The 22,296-nt window shown below is 23.3% G+C and overlaps 1 protein-coding gene across 3 annotated transcripts in view; it reads right to left on the bottom strand.

Moving 5' to 3' along the window:
- The window catches only part of LOC129608558 (muscle-specific protein 300 kDa), a 257,736-nt gene that overhangs the window by 233,945 nt on the left and 1,495 nt on the right, over positions 1-22,296 (bottom strand). For all 3 annotated transcript variants that reach the window (XM_055520156.1, XM_055520158.1, XM_055520151.1), the window contains exon 2: positions 10,072-11,339. In XM_055520156.1, coding sequence (XP_055376131.1) covers positions 10,072-11,059 — 988 coding nt within the window. In that variant the 5' untranslated portion in view covers positions 11,060-11,339. The remainder of the gene's footprint in view (positions 1-10,071; positions 11,340-22,296) is intronic.

Genomic DNA, 22,296 nt, shown 5'->3' with positions numbered 1-22,296 from the left:
ATGTTTACCTTCGCTATACTATTACCATATAACTTGAAGAAATATGACTTGAAAATTATGCAAATTTTATTTACTATGTATTTTGTTTCTTTCTATATACTTCTGGCGGGTATCTACTATACACTGCACTCTACTTGATGACAGCGCACTTCAAAATTACAATTTGTTTTGAAATTTACAAGTAGTCAAGCGAAAATTATAATTATTGTTTGTGTATTGTATATCTAGATTTTATTTTCTATGTTATTACGATAAAATAAATTTGAAAAAGAGAAAAAAAACACAAATAATAAGGTAATGACAAGTGCGCGATCAATGTTTTTAAATTGTTATTTAATGGCATGCGCCAATATTGCGTTATTTTTTGCAATTTTCTATATTACATACTAACGTATGTATATGTTAAGTCTATATTATAAATTATATATTTATATTGTATTTATTATAAACGGAAAAAATACTGGCTCATTTTAAATCCATTACTATTTTGATTTTAGTATAAAAGCTTGTTTATTGTATTGGGTAAAATGAAAATTTTTCTCATGTATTCTCAAAACTTGAAAGAATTTCATAGTATTTATTTTATATATGCATTAATTTAATTCGGAAAATCAACTCTTTGATAATAGAAATTAATGATTCAATGAGTAACATTGGAACAACCACATCAATTTATAGACATTTTAATGTTTTCAGGTATAAGGCTTATGTTAAATTTATGAATATGTATGGGGTGTATCTGAATCTCGCTGGCTTCCCAACGAATCGAGAGCCTCTCAGGCTGAAGTTTTCACCATACTGAAAGTATACAGGACCTTGAAAAGTCTCCTTATTGTGATTTTTAATGTCACAATAATGACGGACAGCCATGTCGCGATCTTGATTGCCAGAGGTATTCTCGAAGCTAGTGGGCTAATGCTGTCGAGAGTTGGAGGGGGTGTGCGTTCACCATAATGCCACACTTCTTCAGATCCAGGGTCACCAAAATATAGAAAATGACGTACGTCGACCACGGATGGAAAGTTCTGCCTATTTGCAGGATGAAAATAAAAATATAGCCATGGCACGACCTTAAGAAATCGGTTAAGCTTCTGGCGATGTCTCGAGGGGCTTTATTGGTCTTTCGGCAGTATCACGGATTATTGGTCGTTGAAGGAGCATGCGGTTGGGCTAAAATTGCCCTTCGACACTAAGTGTCACAGTTGCCGGGAGTTGGACAAGAAGGGGACTCTTTTTCAATATCTTATTTTTTACTTTGTAAAAGAATTACAATCCTAGCTCAAAAATTTTTTAACCAAATATGCACTACTGTACTATGTGCGCTCGAAATGACGTATAAATAAACTTTGAAATTAATAGCTATATACAGTTAATTATAAAAGTTTTATACTTACTATATAAAGCTTCATACTTATTATTGTAGTTACATACTTATTGACAAAGAGATTTGATTCTAAGATTTAAAAACAAATATACTGTACATATGAATGAAATTTGTGTAAAATAAAAATTGAATAAGCTTTATATATATAGTAGTATTTGAATTTTGAATCGAAAGTCGCATAAAAAACTATTATTATTGAATGAATTTATTCACATATATCATTTCGGTGAAAAATTCTTTGATCGAATAATAACAATGTCATTTTGTAAGATTGTCATCAATAGACTGTTTAAAAATAGTCACAGATTAGGAAAAATAGTGATTTTATTTAACAAGTTTTTCTTATTTCATCATTACTTGACAGCTTCTATTTTAAAAGCTTCCTTACATGCCTTAGTACTTCAAATAATTATTATTCTTATTTAACTTGATTTAACTAAAGAAATGGAAAAATTAATAATTTAACAAAATTAAAAAAATTTTATATAATTGTAGGTAATTATTGTTTCGTGTAAATTAAATTATTAATCTTGTACAGTGATTTAAACGTTTGATGGTAATTATATTTTTTGTATGACTTTAAAGCATTAAATAGAATCAGAATTTGAGCGACGGCACGACACACTTATTTCTATTAGGTAAATATTTTTTGAGCCATAGTGTGAAATTTTTAATGTAAACATAAGATTATAGACCTTATGAATATCTTCTTTGGTTAGAGAGTTATTCGGAAACTGTACCATTGTTTCGATGTCAATAGAATTTCGTTATATTTGGTCAAGGTTGTTTTTCATCTGCTATATATAATATAAATTTTGTGATTCTACTGAAGGTCGTATATTTAAAGAAGTTTAAAATTCATTTTTAACCTGTAAATAAATTAAAACATTTAAAATTAAATAGTTTCTAACATACGAAAAGGTATGCTTTTAGACAATTCAGCAATTATCAATCATAAGCGGAATTGCTTGTTAATACACGATATTCAGAAAACGGTTTGGCATTTGGATTTTTTTTCTCTTTCTTTTTCACTTAAATTAAAATACAAATTTATATACATACATAATATTATATATATTGTAAATTAAAAATTTTTCTTAAAAGTTATGTGATGTAATTTGCTGAATGCTTGTTATTTGTATACAGTAATCTCTATATATTGAAACGATGACGTCTTGGGTTAATAGAAAATATTAATTAATTTGCTTTTCATGTTTTCTTAATACTAAAAATATGTTTTCCGGTCGGTAACCTCTCATTTTTTTATTTAGTTCAATATTATTTTTCTTATACAAAACTTATAAAATTTTTTTTTTTAAACAATAAGTGAAAAACACAAAAAATTTGAATATTATTTAAAAAAATTTTTTTTTGTTAAATATGAATCGATATGGGTATGGAAATGACATTTCTTTTTTTAACAAACACATTAACATATACAGGCGACACTAATGTCTTTATTATTATTAATAATAGAGAGTAAAACACACCCGCAATCTCATTTTCAAAAAAAAAGTCAAAATATTTTTGCTTTTGTTTGAAAAATTGTTAAAAAGCAAAAATAAATTTGTCTTTCAAAATTCAAAAAAAAAAAAAAGTGTATATTTTTGATTGAGTAGCTATAAAATTAAATTTTTAGTGCTTCTGCACGTACATCACCTATTGATTGTGGCATTAAAAATAATAATCATTTATCTTGATAATTTCAAAAATATTTATGTATGTGTTTTTTTGAAACTGCCATGTTGTTTTTTAAATTTTCACTTTATTTCATCTTTAGCTGTTATGCTACATAAACATACATATTTAGGTATAATACATTAATATTTAAAATAGAGTTCCCTCCACAAAATATGAAATGAAACGCGTGTTTTAAAATGAAATATAAGTTTTCAACCATTTTTCATAATTGAAATGATATGAAAAACATATAGTACATACATATGTACATACTACATAAAATAGTGAATTGGCAAATCGCCCAAAATTTATTAAAATAAATAAAATAAGGAAATTTGAAGAACGTATGTATGTATGTACATCTAAATTCGATATACAATTTATGCGAACGAAATATTTTAATGCTTTGTTCCCTTAACAAAAAATGTATTTTGATTTGGATGTTAATTTGATAAGTTGGCTTGTGCGTTTAACAACATGTAAAATATGAATTAATTTGTTGAGTTTATATTCTTTATTAGTTTATCCAATGGAATCGGATCTATCCACCTTACTAGTACCAAGGACCTACTTCTGTGAACTCTTGCTACCATGGAAAGGGAGAGTCCCCTTTTTCTATTAAATTAAAAAAATCTTCGCATATTAGTTGATAAGGGGGTTGATTAGTTTGATAAGGGGGTTGAATAGTTTTGGAATTTATTTACAAAAATATTCCAAAACAGGAAAAATGCTGACATTACGCAAATTATCTTTTCGTTCTTTTGTTAAAATCCCTTTTTAAAATTGCTCTCTCTCTCTCGTTAATTATCTGACTTTCTATCAACTTTCTATATCTGAAACTTCATCCTTGCTTACTCAAATTTTAAATTTAATAAGATAATGCAATTTTTATGTTAATTTTTTTTTCCGAAAATAAATTTTTACAAAACCGGTTTTGAAGTTTGTTTGGATTCTAATGCCAACAGATTTGCATTATTTATCTTTAAATGTGATGTAGATCATTAAATTTGAAATTTTTCAAATAATTGCCATTCGTATCCTAATTTTTTAGAAATTTTTTTTTTCTATTTTGTTTGCAAAATTCCAATTTTATATTTATATGTACCTTAAATTTTTAATTATTCTTAAAAAAAAATTTAGTATTTCTTGGGGCATAAAAATTCAAAAACAACATTTTTCTAAAATTTTCAGATTTTTTTTTTTAATGAATATGTTATAATTTTTTTAACCAAACAAAATGGCCATCACATTTTTGTTTTTTTTTTTTTTTTGCATAAAATTTATGCAATATCTTAAAAAAGTTTTTTATTGCTTCAAAAATAACACATTTTTGGGATTTTAATTTTTTTGCAATATCTAATTTTAGCCATTTATTTTTTAGATACACATATATAAGCATTTTAACCCCAAAAATATTAGAACGAAAAAATGTTTCCGTATATAAATAAGAAACAAAAACGGTGATAATTCAAAATATAAAAATTATATTGGATGTAGGCTAAAATATTTTTGTTCGATTGCAGTTTAACAAAAATAAAAACATTTTCTTTTTTATTTCAGTTGAACATGTTCTTTTGTATTTTATTGCAATTGAACAAAATGCTCAAAACATATTGCTGAATATAAGAGAATTATAAAAGTTTTATCATTTGTAGCTCAATCGATTTATTACTAAAAGATAATAAAAATTAGGCGTAATATGCGTGGAAAGCTTAATGAAAGAACCATTTTTGTAAATATCTTTAAATTTTACAGAAAATTACAATAATTGAAGTTCGATATTTTTCAATTTTACCTCAGAAACTGTAGCAAAAATAGAACTTGTGTTATATGCTTACAAAATCTAATGTCAGGAATTCCAATACTTTTTGGCGCTAGCGCCATGAATTTCACTTTTTGATGCTAACGCAAATAATTATCATTTGGAAAAATTGCTAAGAAAAAAGATTTTGATTTAAAAATTATCAGCTGAAAAGAGTTGCTTTATTTACATATTATTGTTATTTTGTAAATTGAAGTTATAGACGTAATTAACATGATCTTCAGATTGATATTCTGGGAAAGTACGTAATTGTATTTAAATTAATTAATTGAAAATTATAAAATTTATATATTTTAATTTAATTATATTTTGAAAAAAATTTAAACGCAAATTTTCTTAATTGTGTAAAATTCCATTTAAAAATGCAATTAGGTAAAATCAAAAAAGCATAAACTAAAAAAAAATATTTGACCTTCAAAGAATCCGAAAAAATTCGCCTACTTTCGCTTAATATTTAATCAACAACCTTGATATAATTCTAACGGTAGCGTAATAAAAATTAATGTTTATGACAATTTCTCACCCACAAACTATTTTTGTTTTTCTTTTTTTCTTTATCATTATTATTGTTATTATTATTTATTATTCAATGTCCTATATCATCTATTTTAGTGTCAAATAAAAAAATTTTCCTCTTTAAAATTAAAACAGATTGACAATTTTTCAAAAAAATAATAATAATAATAAATTTTAATTTAATTACATGTATTTTTAAGTATTTTTTTCATTATGATTCTTGTTCGTAGATAATTCATTTTTTATTGTTTTTTATAGTAGTGAAATATTTAACGAGCATAAAAAATAACACAATGATTCAACACAACTTTTATTCGATTAGATGAGCTTAATTTAGAACAACCTAAAAAAAAACATGCATTCCATTTTTTATATTTAAGGTGAAATTCTTCTAATAATGATGATTTTATTAATTGTATTTTTTATTTAAAGTTTATTAATAATTAAATGTTTTTTTAATTAAACTATAAGTAAATAATTTAATTGTGCGCCTGTTGCCCTTTAAAATTAAGAGTTTTTGGTTTTTAATTAAATATAATTGTTATGCAATTTATAATTAAGTTATTGTAATAAATCTGCGTATGTGCAGGCATAAAATAATTCTCAAAAGAAGCCTGTGTGCAGCATTTAGAACCAGTAGTCTTACACGTTATCGTTTTTTAATTTTGATATTGTAATATTCGAAAAAGAAAGCAATATATTCAGTTTTCTCTTCGCTAATTTTAATCTTTATCATTTTAATTAAGTAGTACAATTAGGATTCTCCATTCTAAAGGCAAACTTGTTGTTTGCAATTTTGAGGATATCTAGTTTATTTTCAGATATGTATATCTACAAACATACATATTATATAATATTAGTTTACATACTTTGTATGGAAAAATTATATTGTAAATATTTTATTTATAAAATATGAGTGGATTGTATAAAAATGCACATTTTTCAAAATAAAGAAAAAAAAAAATATTAAAATCTTAAAGAAAAAAAAAACAATAAAAATTTATGATTAATGAAAATTTTACTTATTGACAAGTGAACTGAGGGTTACGATACATACCCATATGTATATTTATGTATCACTCTTTTTAAAAATAAGCAACATAATATTCAACTAATAATTATTATTTCTTGTCATTTAATATTATTGACATTTTGCAAAACAAAAGTTAATGTGTAGGTGTCGTCAACTTAATAAATGTATTTATGTATACAAAAGTACATAATGTATATGTACATATTTTGTTTTTCGGTATCTGTATATACGAGTATATCACAAAAAAAATATAATTTTGTAAATTATCGCCTTCCACGCTTTTTTCATTTTCCTTTTTATAAGACTATTAGAGATTAAAGAACACTGGATACAATAATGTTAATATTAAAAAAAATTTTAATTATGTCAAAAATATTCGTCGAAAACTTGGAATCTTAGTGGTTTTATAAAGTTATTTATTGATTCTCTAATCTTTTGTAGTAAAATTGAGTAAAATTTTTTATAATGTTTTAACAGAACGCCACTATATTTTTTTAATCTATAATATATGGTTAACACTACCGTAAAATAGTGATTTTAAGATCGTCCTAATTTTATTGCCTATATGTTTAACATAATGCAACACAATAGATACCAACCATCTCTTAAAATAAGCAGTATAAAATTATTTGCCTCAACAATTATTGTTTTATTTAACTCTTTCAGATCCAAGCTAAAGGACGCGAAGCAATTTATAGAATAAAAATGGCAGATGCACAAATATGAATCTGGGTATGAAGGCGTATATACATAATTTAACAACTCTTAAATTTGTTAAAGTGCTGGCATTATAATACTCTATATGTTTAAGGAATTTTATTTAGAACAACATATTATGTGAGGACAATAATACATTGAGTCATTTAGCTAAGTAACTGTTACGGTATGTGAAACACATATTTTTTTGAAGACCTTGTATTACTGAATGTTAAATAGAAATAGAAACGGAAGCTAAAAACTAATACAAAACCAATGTGGTGAAATAAAATATGGTATATTTGTGCCAAAACCAACAAAAACAGAACGCCCATATTATTTATTATTGTTATTGTTATTATGGTGATGGTTTTCTTTGTTTTACATTTTATATATTTTTTTTTTTTTTGAAAAGGAAATTAACAAATCATTCACCGATCACATGGCATAAGAAAAATTTGAACAGATCATTTCAAATACCAATGAAATTAATTTTTATTTCTTAAATTTTTGTTGAAGTTTTTTAAAAACTCAGGTAAAAAATATTCATTTTACAAATTCTAAAACTTACAGATTTTCATGTAAAATGTAAAAAAATATTTTAACATAAATTACTTCATTTCCTTTAAAAAAATTGTAATTTTACTTTTTTAATTTTAAAAATAAAAATTTAAAAATAAAAAATCTTGCTTTCATCATAAGAATTCAATGAACTTTTACAGGAAGTTGTTTTAATAATACACGCATAATGTGTGCAAATGATAAATAAAGATTTGAAATCTCTACAAAAAAAAAACTTTAATTAAGCATAAATTAAAATAAACAAAAGTTAATTTTAAAAAACGAAAAAAATTTATTTTACTGCTTAATTTTTGCGTTTAATAATTTGCTATAGCTCTGTATACAATACTGACAAGTCGAAAATCTTGCAGCATAATGTATGTAATTTGTTGCTAAAATGATCGTTGTTACCTTATGAATCTTGCAGCAACATTACAAAATTTTTTAAGATGAAATAATTTGTGTAAGAAACTCAATATTATTCTTGTTTATGTAAAAATTTGGATATGTACATATGTATGTACTTATTATTGTTTTCGTTTTATAAATAGAAAGTTGTAAAAAATCATTTTGATTCTAAAATTAAAAACAAAAAAAAACTTTCTTTTAATAAAATAAATATATTCTCTTATTTTTTAGGTATTAAATTAATCAACAATGCAAAAATTTGAGAATTTATTACTCGATTTCGAAATGGAAACGGAACTAGATGAGATTAACCTAAATTTGAATTGCTTCTACTGTATTTTGAATCACAAGAAATTTTTTTTTTATTTTCAACAAAGCAATATGATCTATCAATTGAAGCAGTTATAGAACTATCAGTTGAAGCAATATGATCTATCAATTGAAGTTTTTAACATTTTTCTTAGACAAGAATTTTTTGAATAGATTCATGGTAGTACTAGAACAGCAGTAAACAGCGTTTTACCAACTGAACTTACAACGGTATGAAAAAAGTATGAAAAACTCTAATTGTTGTTTATTAGTCTACATTATTATTTATAAAGTAACTTAATTTAGAATTTATTCACATCTAATTGTAAACTTTCCCTGATTTAAGTAAAAATTTCCTTAATTCAAAGGTCAGAAATTATTAAAAGTCATAGGTCCATTCTATTAATTCTTTTTGTTCTTCTATACAATAATAAGAATATTAGTAAAGAAAAAAACTAAAACTAAAATTGTGTAATATAATTAAATGTTTTTGATTACTTAACTTTTATTTTTAAGTTAAAATTTAATTCATTAAATTTAAGAAATGAAAACATAAATTATCACTTTTAATTCATGTAGGTTATGCCCAATGGAATATAAAGAATTTTTTGAAAATTTTCTTTAAATTTATAAATAAAATCTTTGTGTATGTGTCAGTATTACAATTTGATTTCATTACTTAACAAAATTTTTAGACGCCACTTCTGTAAAAATGCCAATAAAAAGCAAAAGGACAAATACATTTGAACTTGATTGCAAGATATTTACATTTCGACTTTCTCTATATTGAATGAATGAATTTTACATAGTAATCACTTTAATTTTTTTATGACTACACTTATCACTGTGTTACTTACACATGTAACATTAATGACAATGTTGGCTTTTTGTATAACTCACGTAAAATTTTACTGTATATACCAGAGTAAATTTCAAAAATTTCAAATGCATTTTAAAAATTTTTCAAAAAAACAAATATTCTAGCCAAATTCATTAAGTTACGAAAGGTCGTGGTTCACGCATAAGTGTGATATTTGTAAATTTTGATGAACGAAACAAATTTTTCGATATTTTAATCGATGTGGTTCATTAATTATAAATACAAAATATACACATATAAGTATTGTATACAGAATAACTAAAACATTTTATGCTCTAAAGATTTTATTGGCTCTATTTTTGATTCAATTAAAAAATTCTATATAGAAAAAAGCCACAAAATGTTATTGTGTGTAAAACGAAAACTTAAATTTATTAATATTTTATTATTGTAACTTATGAATTTAAACCAATTGTTGTTATTAGTGTAGTTGTCTGAATTTCTAATAAAGATTTTATTTTAACAATTTAAATTTTTTATGAATTTATATTAGTGCTAAACTAATGTTCCTAAAAATTTAATTCTTAAATTTCGATTTGATAATCTTAAAATAGTTTAAATATTATTCAAGCTGTATATTTAATCATTGTTTATAGTGTATGCAAATAGGATTTCTCCCCAAGTATCTACAAAATTTATTTTAGATCTTAAAATTGCATACTTATCGGCGAATTAAAAAATTATTTTAAAAACTTGCAATAATAATAAAAAATTTTAAAGGTACTGTAATTAAATGTAAACTATAATTGTAATTTAATTCAATATTTTTAAAAATAGCTTACCTTGCAATTGTAATATGGTCATCTGATATTCCATCAGCTTTTCATCGATATAATCTTGCGATTGATTCGCTATAATGTCTCTTGTTGACGGTCCAGTTTCTTCTTCATCATCATATATAATATATGATTTTGGGAATTCTTGTTGATTTTGTTGATCAACAATTGGTTTAAATTCATAATTTATTGCTGATGATGAAGGTGGTTGCGATGATTGTCTTATAAATTTTTGTTGCTGTTGTTGTTGCGGTAGTGGTTGTTGCTGTCTCGACAGTGGTCGATCATAGGGACGATAAATCGATTGCTGTTGCTGTTGATGTTGTTGTGATAATTGTGATAATTGAGGTAAATTCGGTACAGGTGGTGCACTATAATAAAATTCCGGAGGTGGTTGACAAACTATTGGTGACGGAGTTGGTGATAATTGAAATGAACTAGTTGGCCCTGGACTAAATGATGAATGTTGATGAATCGGTCGATATGGTTTCGGACCATTAACACCTCCGTATGATGGAGATGATGGTGAAACTATTGAATTAAATCCAACAGGTTTGTATTGTTGTTGTGATTGATATCCAACATTAGAATTCATACCTTGACCACCACCAAATAATGGTTGTGGTGTATAACGTGATGTAGGAGTTTGAGGTGTAGCTGGTATTTGTGATGGCCATTGAGGTTTCGGATATTGTACATTATTTGGTGTTACACTACCAACAGTACCAGCACGTGTACCACGTAATCCATGAGAACCAATTGATGGTGACATTGGTGATTGAGTTTGTGGACTCATTGGTGGTTGACTACCACTTCGTATAGCAGCATTAATACCAGCAAAACGTTGCGGTCCAGATATAATTGGTGGTGGTGATGGAGCGACAGTCCATGGTGATGGTCCTTGATACATAATTGGTGATGGTGAAACACCTCGTTGTTGCCAACCGGTACTACCGGCTCGTGTATTTCGATTCGGTGGTTGATTTCCTGACATATCGTCTTATTTAATATTTACTTTTTCTTTTTATTTCAAATTTGTAATATTAATTTGTTTCACAACAAAATTTTATATAATTTTTATATTATATTATTCGATTGCCAATTAAAAACAAAAAAATTTCTTTTTTTCCAATTTTCAACTGATATTTGATTATTTAATTAAAAAAGCACATATAAAAATTAAAATTGTTTAGAAAACTTTCTCTTCGTTTTACAAATTTCATATAATATGATTTACTCGTATTTTATTATGAAAAAAAGGTTTCAGGAGCCAACTGTAAGTCAAAAAAGAAAAAAAATTATAAAATTTTTTTAAATTTTTTAGAATTTAAATTTTAAATATGAAAATATAGTTATAATATTTGCACATTGATAGTTTTATTATAAAATGTCTGAATAACATTTGCAATTGTATAATAACATTTTGCAATTGCAATTAAATAAAACTATTATTTTTCTGTTTTAGGCTTGGTTGTCAATCATGTTTCATCAAACATGCTAATCAAACATACAGGCAACTTATAAAATGTGATTTTAATTATAATTATTAGAAAAACATTGCTGACGTTTAGAATTTTTCTAATTAGATGTCGTCAACTAATCAAACACGTCCATAATTAGGAATATTGGAACAATCATGTTGTAAAACAGAATTTTACTAATTATGTACTCTGCATGCTTCTTAAATATTATTTTTGAGAAGAATTTTTGGCATATTTAATTCTTTTTCAATAAGAAAGAACTTAAACAAGCAACAAGAATTTTATAAAATAAAATATTTTACACTTTTTGGAAAAATGCTTTGTAATTAGTCATTATTTTATTGAAATCAACTAATTTTAACAAAAAAATTGAATTTCAAATTATTTAAAATTTTTTGAAAAAATTATGTATGAACTTTAATTTTTTTTAATTATCAAATATATAAACGCACATGATACATTTTATTGCATTCAATTTATGTTTATGTATTATAAAAATTTCAAAATAGCTTTGGATTCTACTCATGCTTGTCATTTTTGTTCTTTTTTATATTTTTTTTTATTTACATAATTCTTTGATATAATAATTTTATGTATAATATGTAGATATGTGAATGCATGTAATAATATAAATACATTAAAATAGAAATTAATTTAAGAATCATTAAAATTAAAATTTTATTATTGCATTTTTTATGTTGAAAATCGGAACATTTTTATGTAAATTTTATGCGTCATATCAATATTATGTATGATTTTATATTACAGCATTTATGGAGGACCATATGCGCCGCCATAAGTATAAGAATGTAAATATTTAATTGTGAAAAAAGCCAATACAATGAAATATTTTATATACATAATCTGTTATAAATATATTACATATATATAACATTTTATTTTATTTGTTTTTAATTTCTTTTTTTTTTTATTCTAAATGTTTAAATTAATTTCATTTTAATTTTAAAGAATTCGGCTTTTTAGTTTTTATTGCAAAAAAAATTTGTTTCTCTGCAACAAATTTTAAATTTGGAATAGTCTCTTAGAATTCAAGGAGGCAGACGTCAAAATATAAAATACTGAATAGTAAAGCAAAAAGAAAGAAAATACAAAAATAAATAAAATAAAAAAAATAATTAAAAGTTATTTTTATATTTTAATTTTTAGAATAAAATTAAAATTGCCATGCGTTTGACCAATAAATTAATTTATTTTGTTTTCTGTTAATTTCTTCTTATTTCTTTTGTTTTTTTTAAATACCTGTACACAATTGTATTTTATTTTGATTTTGAACAAGGTTAATTAACTTTAAACTTATTTGTAAAGTTACACATTTTTAAAAAGTAAATAAATAAATAAAAAATTGGTTTAGCCTAAATTTATTTTAATTTTAAAATTTCACCTAATTGTCTATTTTTAAAATACGATTTGCATTCAGAAATAAATATTTACATTGCACTTAATTATAATTTTCAAAATGATTAATTAAAAATAAATTTTTATAATTAAATTGTTAAGAATTAAAACTATAAAGGCAACTAATTGATATAATCAAATGTTAATTTGATATATACAACAAGAATGTCATAAAAATTAAAAAGTAAAATTAAATTTTAAAAAATTTGAATAACTAGAAAACTTAGCATGTTTTTCATGAAAATTTAAAATTTTTGCATTTAAATTTCTTCTAAAAATTTTTGCATTTCAAGTTCGAATAAAAGAACGCTCAATGGTCGAATCATTTAGTTAGTTATTTAGTTTTGTAAATTCAAAATTTTTTTATGTGAAATTTGAATATCTAATGGAAAGTTATACATATGTATAAAACTGTATTTTCAATTTGAAAATAAATTCTATTTCATTTGCATTAACAAAACGAAATAAAAGAAAACGAAAAAATAGGAGAAATTTAAACATTCTAATAATAGAAAATAATTTTTTTTTAATAAATAATCTACACTAAGCATGTATTCCCCGATACATTTTATACCATAAAATTGAAATTTTGACGCCGCCTTATAATCAATATTTGAATTCATAATAAAATGTTTGAAATTGAAGTGTTCACATACTAAATATTTGGTGTTATGTATAATTTTGTTTTTACATTCTTATATGTATGTATGTTTTCAAGTTTTTTTTTTTCCAAAATGAAAAAAAAATATTAACAAAAACGATATACTAGCGTAAAATTTGTTCAAATTTTCCAAAAAGAAAGCAAAAATACACAAAAAAAATGTTTTTTTTTTTTTTTATTAAATAAATTTTATTTTTATAAGTGGAAACATTTTCTATTTTTAAAAATTTATAATGTCATTTTCATTTTGGTTTTTTTAAGGTACGTAACGTTTTTAAAATTATGAATTATGAAATTTGTTTCAGTCTGTTATTTTTAAACACTGACATAATGGAATGAACGCTTTAATTTAATTTAAGAGTAAAAAAAAAAAAACATTTTTTTGTCAGTGTAAAGTAGGAAATTTAATTTTTTTTATTTTTTATTCTAAAATTTATTAATTTTATCTATAGAATAGTTGGTTTTTTCTTTCAACATTTTCATATAGGTATTTTATTATAAATCTTCCAACTAGATTCACAATTTATTCATCATCATTTGGAAATTATAAATTTTACTTTTAAAATTGAAATTTTAATATAATTAAAAAAACTTAAATTGGAGCTTGAAATAATTTTCATTATTATAATTTTGTATATTTAATTCATTAGAATTAATCAAAATTTAATTTATTAGAATAGAATAAAAATAATTTTTATGAATGAATACAATAATCTACAAATCTATAGTGCAAATTTTGGAAGATGGGAATTTGTTTAAGTACTTCTATCCTCGAATTTTGATTGGCTTACCTCACCAAACAATATTCCTTAAATATTAATTTAATCTTTTTAATAAGAAGATACGTTTAATGAATGTAATAAAATTATTTAATTTTACCTACAGTAATACTAAACCCACTTTTATTTTTAATTATAGACATATATATATATATATAATTATGGTAAGCTAAAATCTGTTTACAACATTTTAAGCTTGAATATAACATAAACAGAAAAACTTATTTCGCCATTATTATAAATTTTACTCAAATTGTATACTAAATTTTAATATTGTTTGTATTCTAAATAACAATTTTCAAAAAGGTATTTTACAAAAAAAAAATGTATATAATATATTTAATATATTTTAATTTTTTTTTTTCAAATAATATATAAATTTTGTATAAAGAAGTTTAATTTAAATTAGATCATCTTTAAAAATTCTTATTTCCTTCCTAAATAAATCTTTTTTATATTATAAAATTCTTGATTTGATCAAAAACTTATGCAATCAGTTAAAATAAAGATCAAGGTTAAAGCAAAATATTATTTTATGTAAATGAAAAAGGGAAAATAAGAAAAAAAACTCAAGTATATTTGAAAATAAAAATAATAATTAAATTATTTTAAGTAAAATTTTTAATTTTCAACCACAGATAGCAAGAAAAAAAAATCTGAATATAAATATTTAGTATAAGTGTAAAGAAGAAAATTATAAAATATTTTTTTTTTTGTTCAGTAGAGAAGAGGGCCAAAAAGTTTGAACAAAAAATTTGTAGGTAAAATCTAAATATCTACTTGATCGAAAATGTTTATTGAATAAATTTTTATAAAATTTCAAATGTCGGCAAAGAAAATATAGAAAAACATTGTGTCAGAAACAAAAGTTTTTACTTTTTTTTTTTATTTTAAATAATATATGTATTCTTTTTTTTTTATTTACCGTAGGTTTAATTAACGACAAAATATAGACAGAATCTAAGTTTTTTTTTATTGTCATTATTGTTATTGTTAATATTATGTGCTCTCTTGCAGCGAAAATCATAATCTGCCAAAACAACCCTCAATATTCAAACGTACAAACTCGAATATAATAATATAAAGGTGGCGGCGATAGTGGGTGTTTTAATTTTTTTTTTTTTAAGTTACCTAAATTGTCAAATTGTATTTCATTTTTTTGTTGCCAAATCGTATTATATTAAAAAATAGTATAATAAATTTTTTCAACAAAATTGAAAATTAACAAGGAAACTAATAAAAACAAAAAAAAAATTCTAAATTGTTTAAATTTCTAGATATTTTTATTTTAAATAAAATAAAAATAAAAAAAAAACAAATTAAAGGTTTTTATCTTGATCTTGATTCTAGATCTTATAAGCAAAAAATAAATTTCCATTGATAATTTTTCTTTAACAAAAAAAAAAAAAAATATAGTATTAAAAAAAAATTTGTAAAATTTCACAGGGAAATCAACAGGGAAATCATAAATAAATTCAATATTTTTTAATATAAACAAAAAAAAAGATTTTATTTTAAATTTATTGTTTAAAAATATAAAATTTATAAGATAGACACCGAAAATAACTATGTATGATCGTGTATAATGTTGAAGTTCATTAATTTAAAAAGAAAAAAAAAAATACAAATTATTAGAAAAATTTTAAATTTTGTGGAGAATTTAAAAAAAAAAAAACAAAAAATTTGTTTTTTTTCATGTATTTACGGAAAAATTGTCATCATTCAATTAATCATAAAAAGTTTGTATATATTGGTATTATTTCCGCTGGTTGTGCGTAAAATTTTAGTTTTTTAAGAAAAAAAAACGAAAACATTATGAAAATTATTTAAAATTTTTTTTTAATTTTTATTAATAAGTCTTCTTTTCTTAGAATTTATTTGATTTAACATTTTTAGTTACTGATTGACTGAGTTCGTAATTGAAGTAAAACTGTATGCCTCCAATGCGGAGAGTTTCTCAGTTTTCCTTAACGCATTCTTATGATAGAATGCAGTATACTTAATTATTCTTAACTGTTACGGAAATGTGTAACTCAATTTTGAAAGTAAACAATAATTTTAAATTTTCAGTCAACATTTCTAAATGCAGTAACTTACAAATTTTGATAGCTAAAAAGTCTATAATTAATTTGCAGGCACTAAAAACTCAGTTGCTGCAATTACCAATTTAGTCATTGTATTTTAGGTTGCACATCAAAATAATATGGCCTTAAATATTTGCCTATTTTAAGAATATTAAGAATAAAACATAATTATATTATAGAATAATAAATGCTGTATAGTACTAATTAATAATTAAGTATAATAGAACAAAAGTTTTTATTTATACAGTCCAATTATAAATTACATATTTATAAAGTCAAATTTACTTTATAATTATTGAAATGTAAAGTTATTAGCCATAAGCTGTTATTGAAAATTGTTACTTATTAAGCTACATTTTTGTATGAAAAATGTAATCAAATTTTCATTTGTCTTTTGTGTGAACTTATTTTAAATGTAATTTGAAAACTTTAATTTCAACAAAAAAATTTAAGGACTCATTAGAATTTTAATTATGAATACTTGTATATAATACAAAAATTAATATGAATTTGATTCCCAGGAGTCATATCAGCCAAACTTCACTGTATTGAAAAAAAAATTATGTATTTATGTTATTTGCTTTTTATATAGCTTTTATAGGGGAAAAAAACATAATTTTTATACATACATATGTTATAAAAATGAAATTATTTTCTAATTTATGCGAATAAGATCAAAGGTTTTATCATATGCGAATACAATAGGAAAATTATTTACTTTCCTTTTTTTTGTGATTTTCAAGGATTTCAAGAATTTTAGAATTTTAAATAACGTAACATTTTCCGCCTTGATCACCACAATGATTTGTTTTTTCTATATATATTTTTGTTAAAATAAATTACAGTGCGCTTGTTTTATAGGCCAAATAAAAAATTTGTGTACGTAGCAAAAACAACAATGGTTTCAAAAGCTAATTGTTAACAGGATCAAAGTCTCTGTTTTTGACATTTGACATTATGTTTAATTAAATATTAACGAAACTTAAGGCAGAACTATTTCTGCTTATTCATTGAATTTAAACGGGTTTAAATAATAAAAATGTGTTTTTTTCCCTGTTAGCGATCTCATAATGTAATCAGATTAGATTTTAACACAAATTTAAGTTTAAGGTGTGCCCAAAATTATAAATTATCTAGATCAATTTTTTGAGTTTTTCTTTTGTCTATAATAGATTAGTTCGACTGTATACATATTTAGTTTAAAATTATAATATGTGTTCAGTATTTTTAGGAATGATTCATTTATAAAACGAATTATTTGTTTCACTTTTTTTTTTGTTTGATTTATTTAATTAAGTTATTCACATTCTAATATATAAAAAAAAATTTAAATGGTATTTTAAAAATTAATCACTAATAATACATAAAGTGTCCGTTTTCCCTATTCATTTTAAAACTCTTCAACATATGAATTTTGAATAAAATAATAGCATGGATTTGACATAATGATACTGCCCATAAAATTAATGATCTAACATTAGAAGAGTTTGCTTACAACTAATACCAAGAAATTCAATTTTCCTCTAAATACTACTTTTTTAAGGAAGTACCGTAAACGGGCTTGATATATTTAAAAATAGTTCAGCAATTCATTACTACACACATAATATCATTTTACTATATAAGCAGCTGTCACTAATTCGTCACTTAATTCTCTTTATTTTTAGTATTTTAAATTTATTTAAGTTTTTTTTTTTTTTTTATGAAAAATTCATAAGAATCCAAAATGATCTTCAGGATCTAAACTATAAAAAAAATTTAAATTATTTGTGTGCAGTATATACAAAGATGCTCATTTGGCATTTCTTAACTGCATAAGTATTAATGACGTGGAAACAACACGAATATAAAAAATAAAATAAATCGCATTTATGTATTTGTCATACTACCATCTAAAATATTTGTATTATATAAAAAAATTTCTGATCTTATACAACTTTGTTTAATTTGGGGAAAAAATAAATAGACACTCTAAAAATTATGTTAAATAAAAATTATGTTTAATTTAAGTTTATCAATATTAAAATATTTTATAACATTTTTAAGAGAGAAAAATATTATTTTTATTTTAACTCGTTTGGGCCTATTTGGACCTATTTCAAAATTTTTAATTTTAGTTAAATCAGTGTAAATGTTTTTAAAACTATTGCTTTTATTCTACCAATCCGATTGTTCGTAGATGTCCTATTTCTCAAGAAAGCAACCATAATTTGAGATAATATTGTCTTACTATACATGAATTATTTGATGAAAAAAATTATTACAATTTCTTCAAGTTAATTATTAAGTAAGGTATAACAATATTATTGATTGTGTTGTACTTTTAACACTTTTAAGTTCTGAATTGCTTGATGGTTAATCAATAGAACAACTAAATTAATTTAATAAATATGCATAGGGGCACATAATATGTTATATCCAAGATATTTTATAAGAATTTCATTCTTTGCGTTACAAGATCCAGTAATAAATTGTATTAAAGTATATATGTACATAGAAAATATTTTGCTATGCTACTTATTATGATATGTAAGCAATGATTAGACTTCCACATTCTCATTTTAAATTTCTACATAACTAACAAACAAATTCAGAACAAAATATTTTTTGAAATTCCTATATTCATTGTGGCATATTTTTGCTATAGTTCTGCATTAGCATCTTATAAATTTTCGTAACAGTGTGTTGAACAAAACTAAATAAATTCTATTTTAAGCAAATTTTCTTTTTGTCTCAATTATATTTTCTTAGTTATTATAGGTCGAAATGTTCTTTTTTAGCACTTTTCCAAAAAAATTTTTGAAAAAAGTGCTTATTAGTTTCACTCTGTCCGTCCGTCCGTCCGTCCGTCCGTCCGTCCGTCCGTCCGTCCGTCCGTCCGTCCGTCCGTCCGTCCGTCTGTCCGTGTGTCTGTTTACAAAACTTCTACACCTTTGAAGATAGAAAGCTGAAATTTAATACGTACATAGATCTTCACTAGAAACTTATTTCCGTAGAACAAAATTTTTACCTATCTCCCCCCCTTTAGAAGTTATACCCCCCAAAAACCCGAAAAATGGCCTTTTTTAAATATTTGTTGCAATGAAACCATAAGCATTTTTGAAATTTTGCAAACGCAGAAAGGCAGTGGCTTGCTTCCCCTTGCGCGGTATACTATAGTTCAATTTAAGAAAAACAAAATGGCCGTCCTAATTTACCGTTATTTAAAGTCCTTTTTTTCCAAATTTTTGATGTGGTTTTTCTTCTAGACCCCAGACTGTAGAAGCTTGAAATTTTAGGAGCTTTTAGATATTAATAAATAGTTCATTTTGTTAGAAGAAAATTTTTTTCCATCTCCACCCCCTCTCAAGTTATCACCTCTTGAAATTCGTAAAATTTGAATTTTTGACACCTTATATTTCCGAAACCGCAAGCTTTTCCAAATTTTTATAAACGCAAAAAGCTAACGGTAAATTCAATGAAATTAAAAAATATAATTATTTTTCTTAACTCACACAATTAACCCTTAAAATCGAGCGTTATGTTAACCCCTTTTTATATTAATCTTTGCTTTATTTCAAAGACTGCATATATGCGTCATCCTAAATATATGCAATCCTAGAAATAGTTTTGTATATGAATGAAAATAATTTTAATAGTGTGATGGCTATACATAGACTGTATTTAAAAGCAGAATTTTCACTTGTTGAAGGGAAAAGTGCTACAATACAAACCATTGGTTTGACCCAACTTTATTTGTTTAATGTGGTGAATATACGGGGTAGTGTCTTTGAGGTTCTTTTGAACTTATATGAAATGTTTATTTTAATTATTTTACTTTTTTCCATTTTTTATTCAATGTGATGTAGCTGCTTTACTAAAAATAAAAATTTCTATGTAAAAAATTGAAAAAAAAGAGAAGGCAATAAAAAATTAAAAGCGTTTCATTATTTTTTTTTTTTATTTTCTGAATGATTGAGGTAAAGTGCGTAACATAAATTAAATTAAAAGTACATATATTGGTGGAATTTTATTTATTTTTACATACATTCATTATAATATGTATAACTTATGTAGTGTAGGAAATACCATTGAATATTTTCATTTCATATATAAAATGCACTAAATTTTTATGTAGAAAAATTTTTCAAATTATAAGGAAATGCAATTTTCACTTTTCATTTTGAAATGCAATTAAATTTTTATTAGAAATCACATTAAATTAATTTTCTACATTGTATTCTAAATATGTGTTAATCATGAAGAGCTTGGTAAATAAATACTGTAAATTTAAGTATAGGTACATAATTAGAGTAAAAATTTAGTAGGAAGATTAAAGGAGTTAAATGGTACCAAATTAATACTGAAGTTAATGTAAGAAAATGAAAATAAAATGAAAAATATCAATAAGATTAATTCCGAATTTAAAATGCAATTCATTTTTTTTTACAAAAAAAAAAAAAAAAGAGTTTGTATTAAGTAAAAATAATATTTGAGAATTCTCTTTTAAGTGAATTCTTATTAAACATACACTTTACAATCTAGTTAAACTGAACTGCGTTTTCAGAAGAATCAAGACTTAAAATGAGAACAAATGAGTTTTAAATGGATTTCTCTTATTCTCCTAAATTAAATTCAATTTATTTAAAAAATCTTGAAAATTTTTTTCAAAAAAAGTGAACAACCCCAGATTCTATTTTATGAAATTTTGGAATTAAAAACTACTTAGCTTACATATTTTACTAGTTTTCTGTTCTATTGACTATTTTCGTGTGCTTTACTTAAAAGTTAAAATTTAAAAAAATAAATTTTTATTAATTAAATTGCACTTATAAAGATTCTTTTTTAAACACAGTTTATGACTTACGTTCGGAGCCGCAAATTTTTTATAGATTTTTTTTTTAAATTTTTACACTATAAAAAAAAAACAAATAAGCTTCTTAGGATTTGGACAAATAAACCGATTGAATTGTACAACTACATATTTTAAAATGGTTAAACGCATGATTCAAAATAAAATTTTGATAAAACAAATTTTTTTTCTGTATGCAATTTTAATGTATTTTTATATAGAAAATATTGTCAATTATTTTATTTATACAAAAAACAAATAAATTTTATTAAAATTTTGATATATTCATTCTTTAAATATGCGGAATTAATTAAAATAAAATAATTATATAGAAAAAAATTTAATTAATTATAGAAATTGACATTTTGAAATATTAATATGCAAAAAATTTGAATTAAATTGTTAAATTGAATATTTATAGACAATTGCACCTGGCGTTAAAATAAAAATTATTGACAATCAATGATTTCAAATTTCTTATAATACAATGTCAATGTCTTCAACTATATTTTTATATATCAGCATAATATTGATAGATATGTAAAGGTACGTAAATTATCTACTTAATTATATTATGATTGGTCAGAGTTTATCAATAGTTCAATTAAGTATTAAATACATATGATATGGCAAGCTAATGTATAAAGTATTGCATTATATTTGAACTGAACCGCTAGATATGAAATAGGCAGCTTCGCAATTATGTGTTGCATTTTTGCTTAAAAATTGTATTGGCGAAATTAATTCTTGTAATTTTGAACGTAAATAGCTGCCTTTGTGCCTATAGATTTAAATTAAAAATTAAATATTTTTGTTTTTTCTGTGTGGGCACATGAATTTTATTAATAAATAAAATTTTTCATCCCTTCAAGGTTCAATAGAGAGCTATTTAATAATTTTGTATTTCTTATTATTGTAGAATTGCATTTCCGTAAACCTTATTCTTATTTTACTATGCCAAGAAGTTTTCAAAAGCGCA

Source organism: Condylostylus longicornis, unplaced genomic scaffold (assembly GCF_029603195.1).
Source record: "Condylostylus longicornis isolate FDR11 unplaced genomic scaffold, ASM2960319v2 ptg000031l, whole genome shotgun sequence".
Lineage (NCBI taxonomy): Eukaryota > Metazoa > Arthropoda > Insecta > Diptera > Dolichopodidae > Condylostylus > Condylostylus longicornis.
This window is presented reverse-complemented; position numbering and strand designations above follow the sequence as displayed.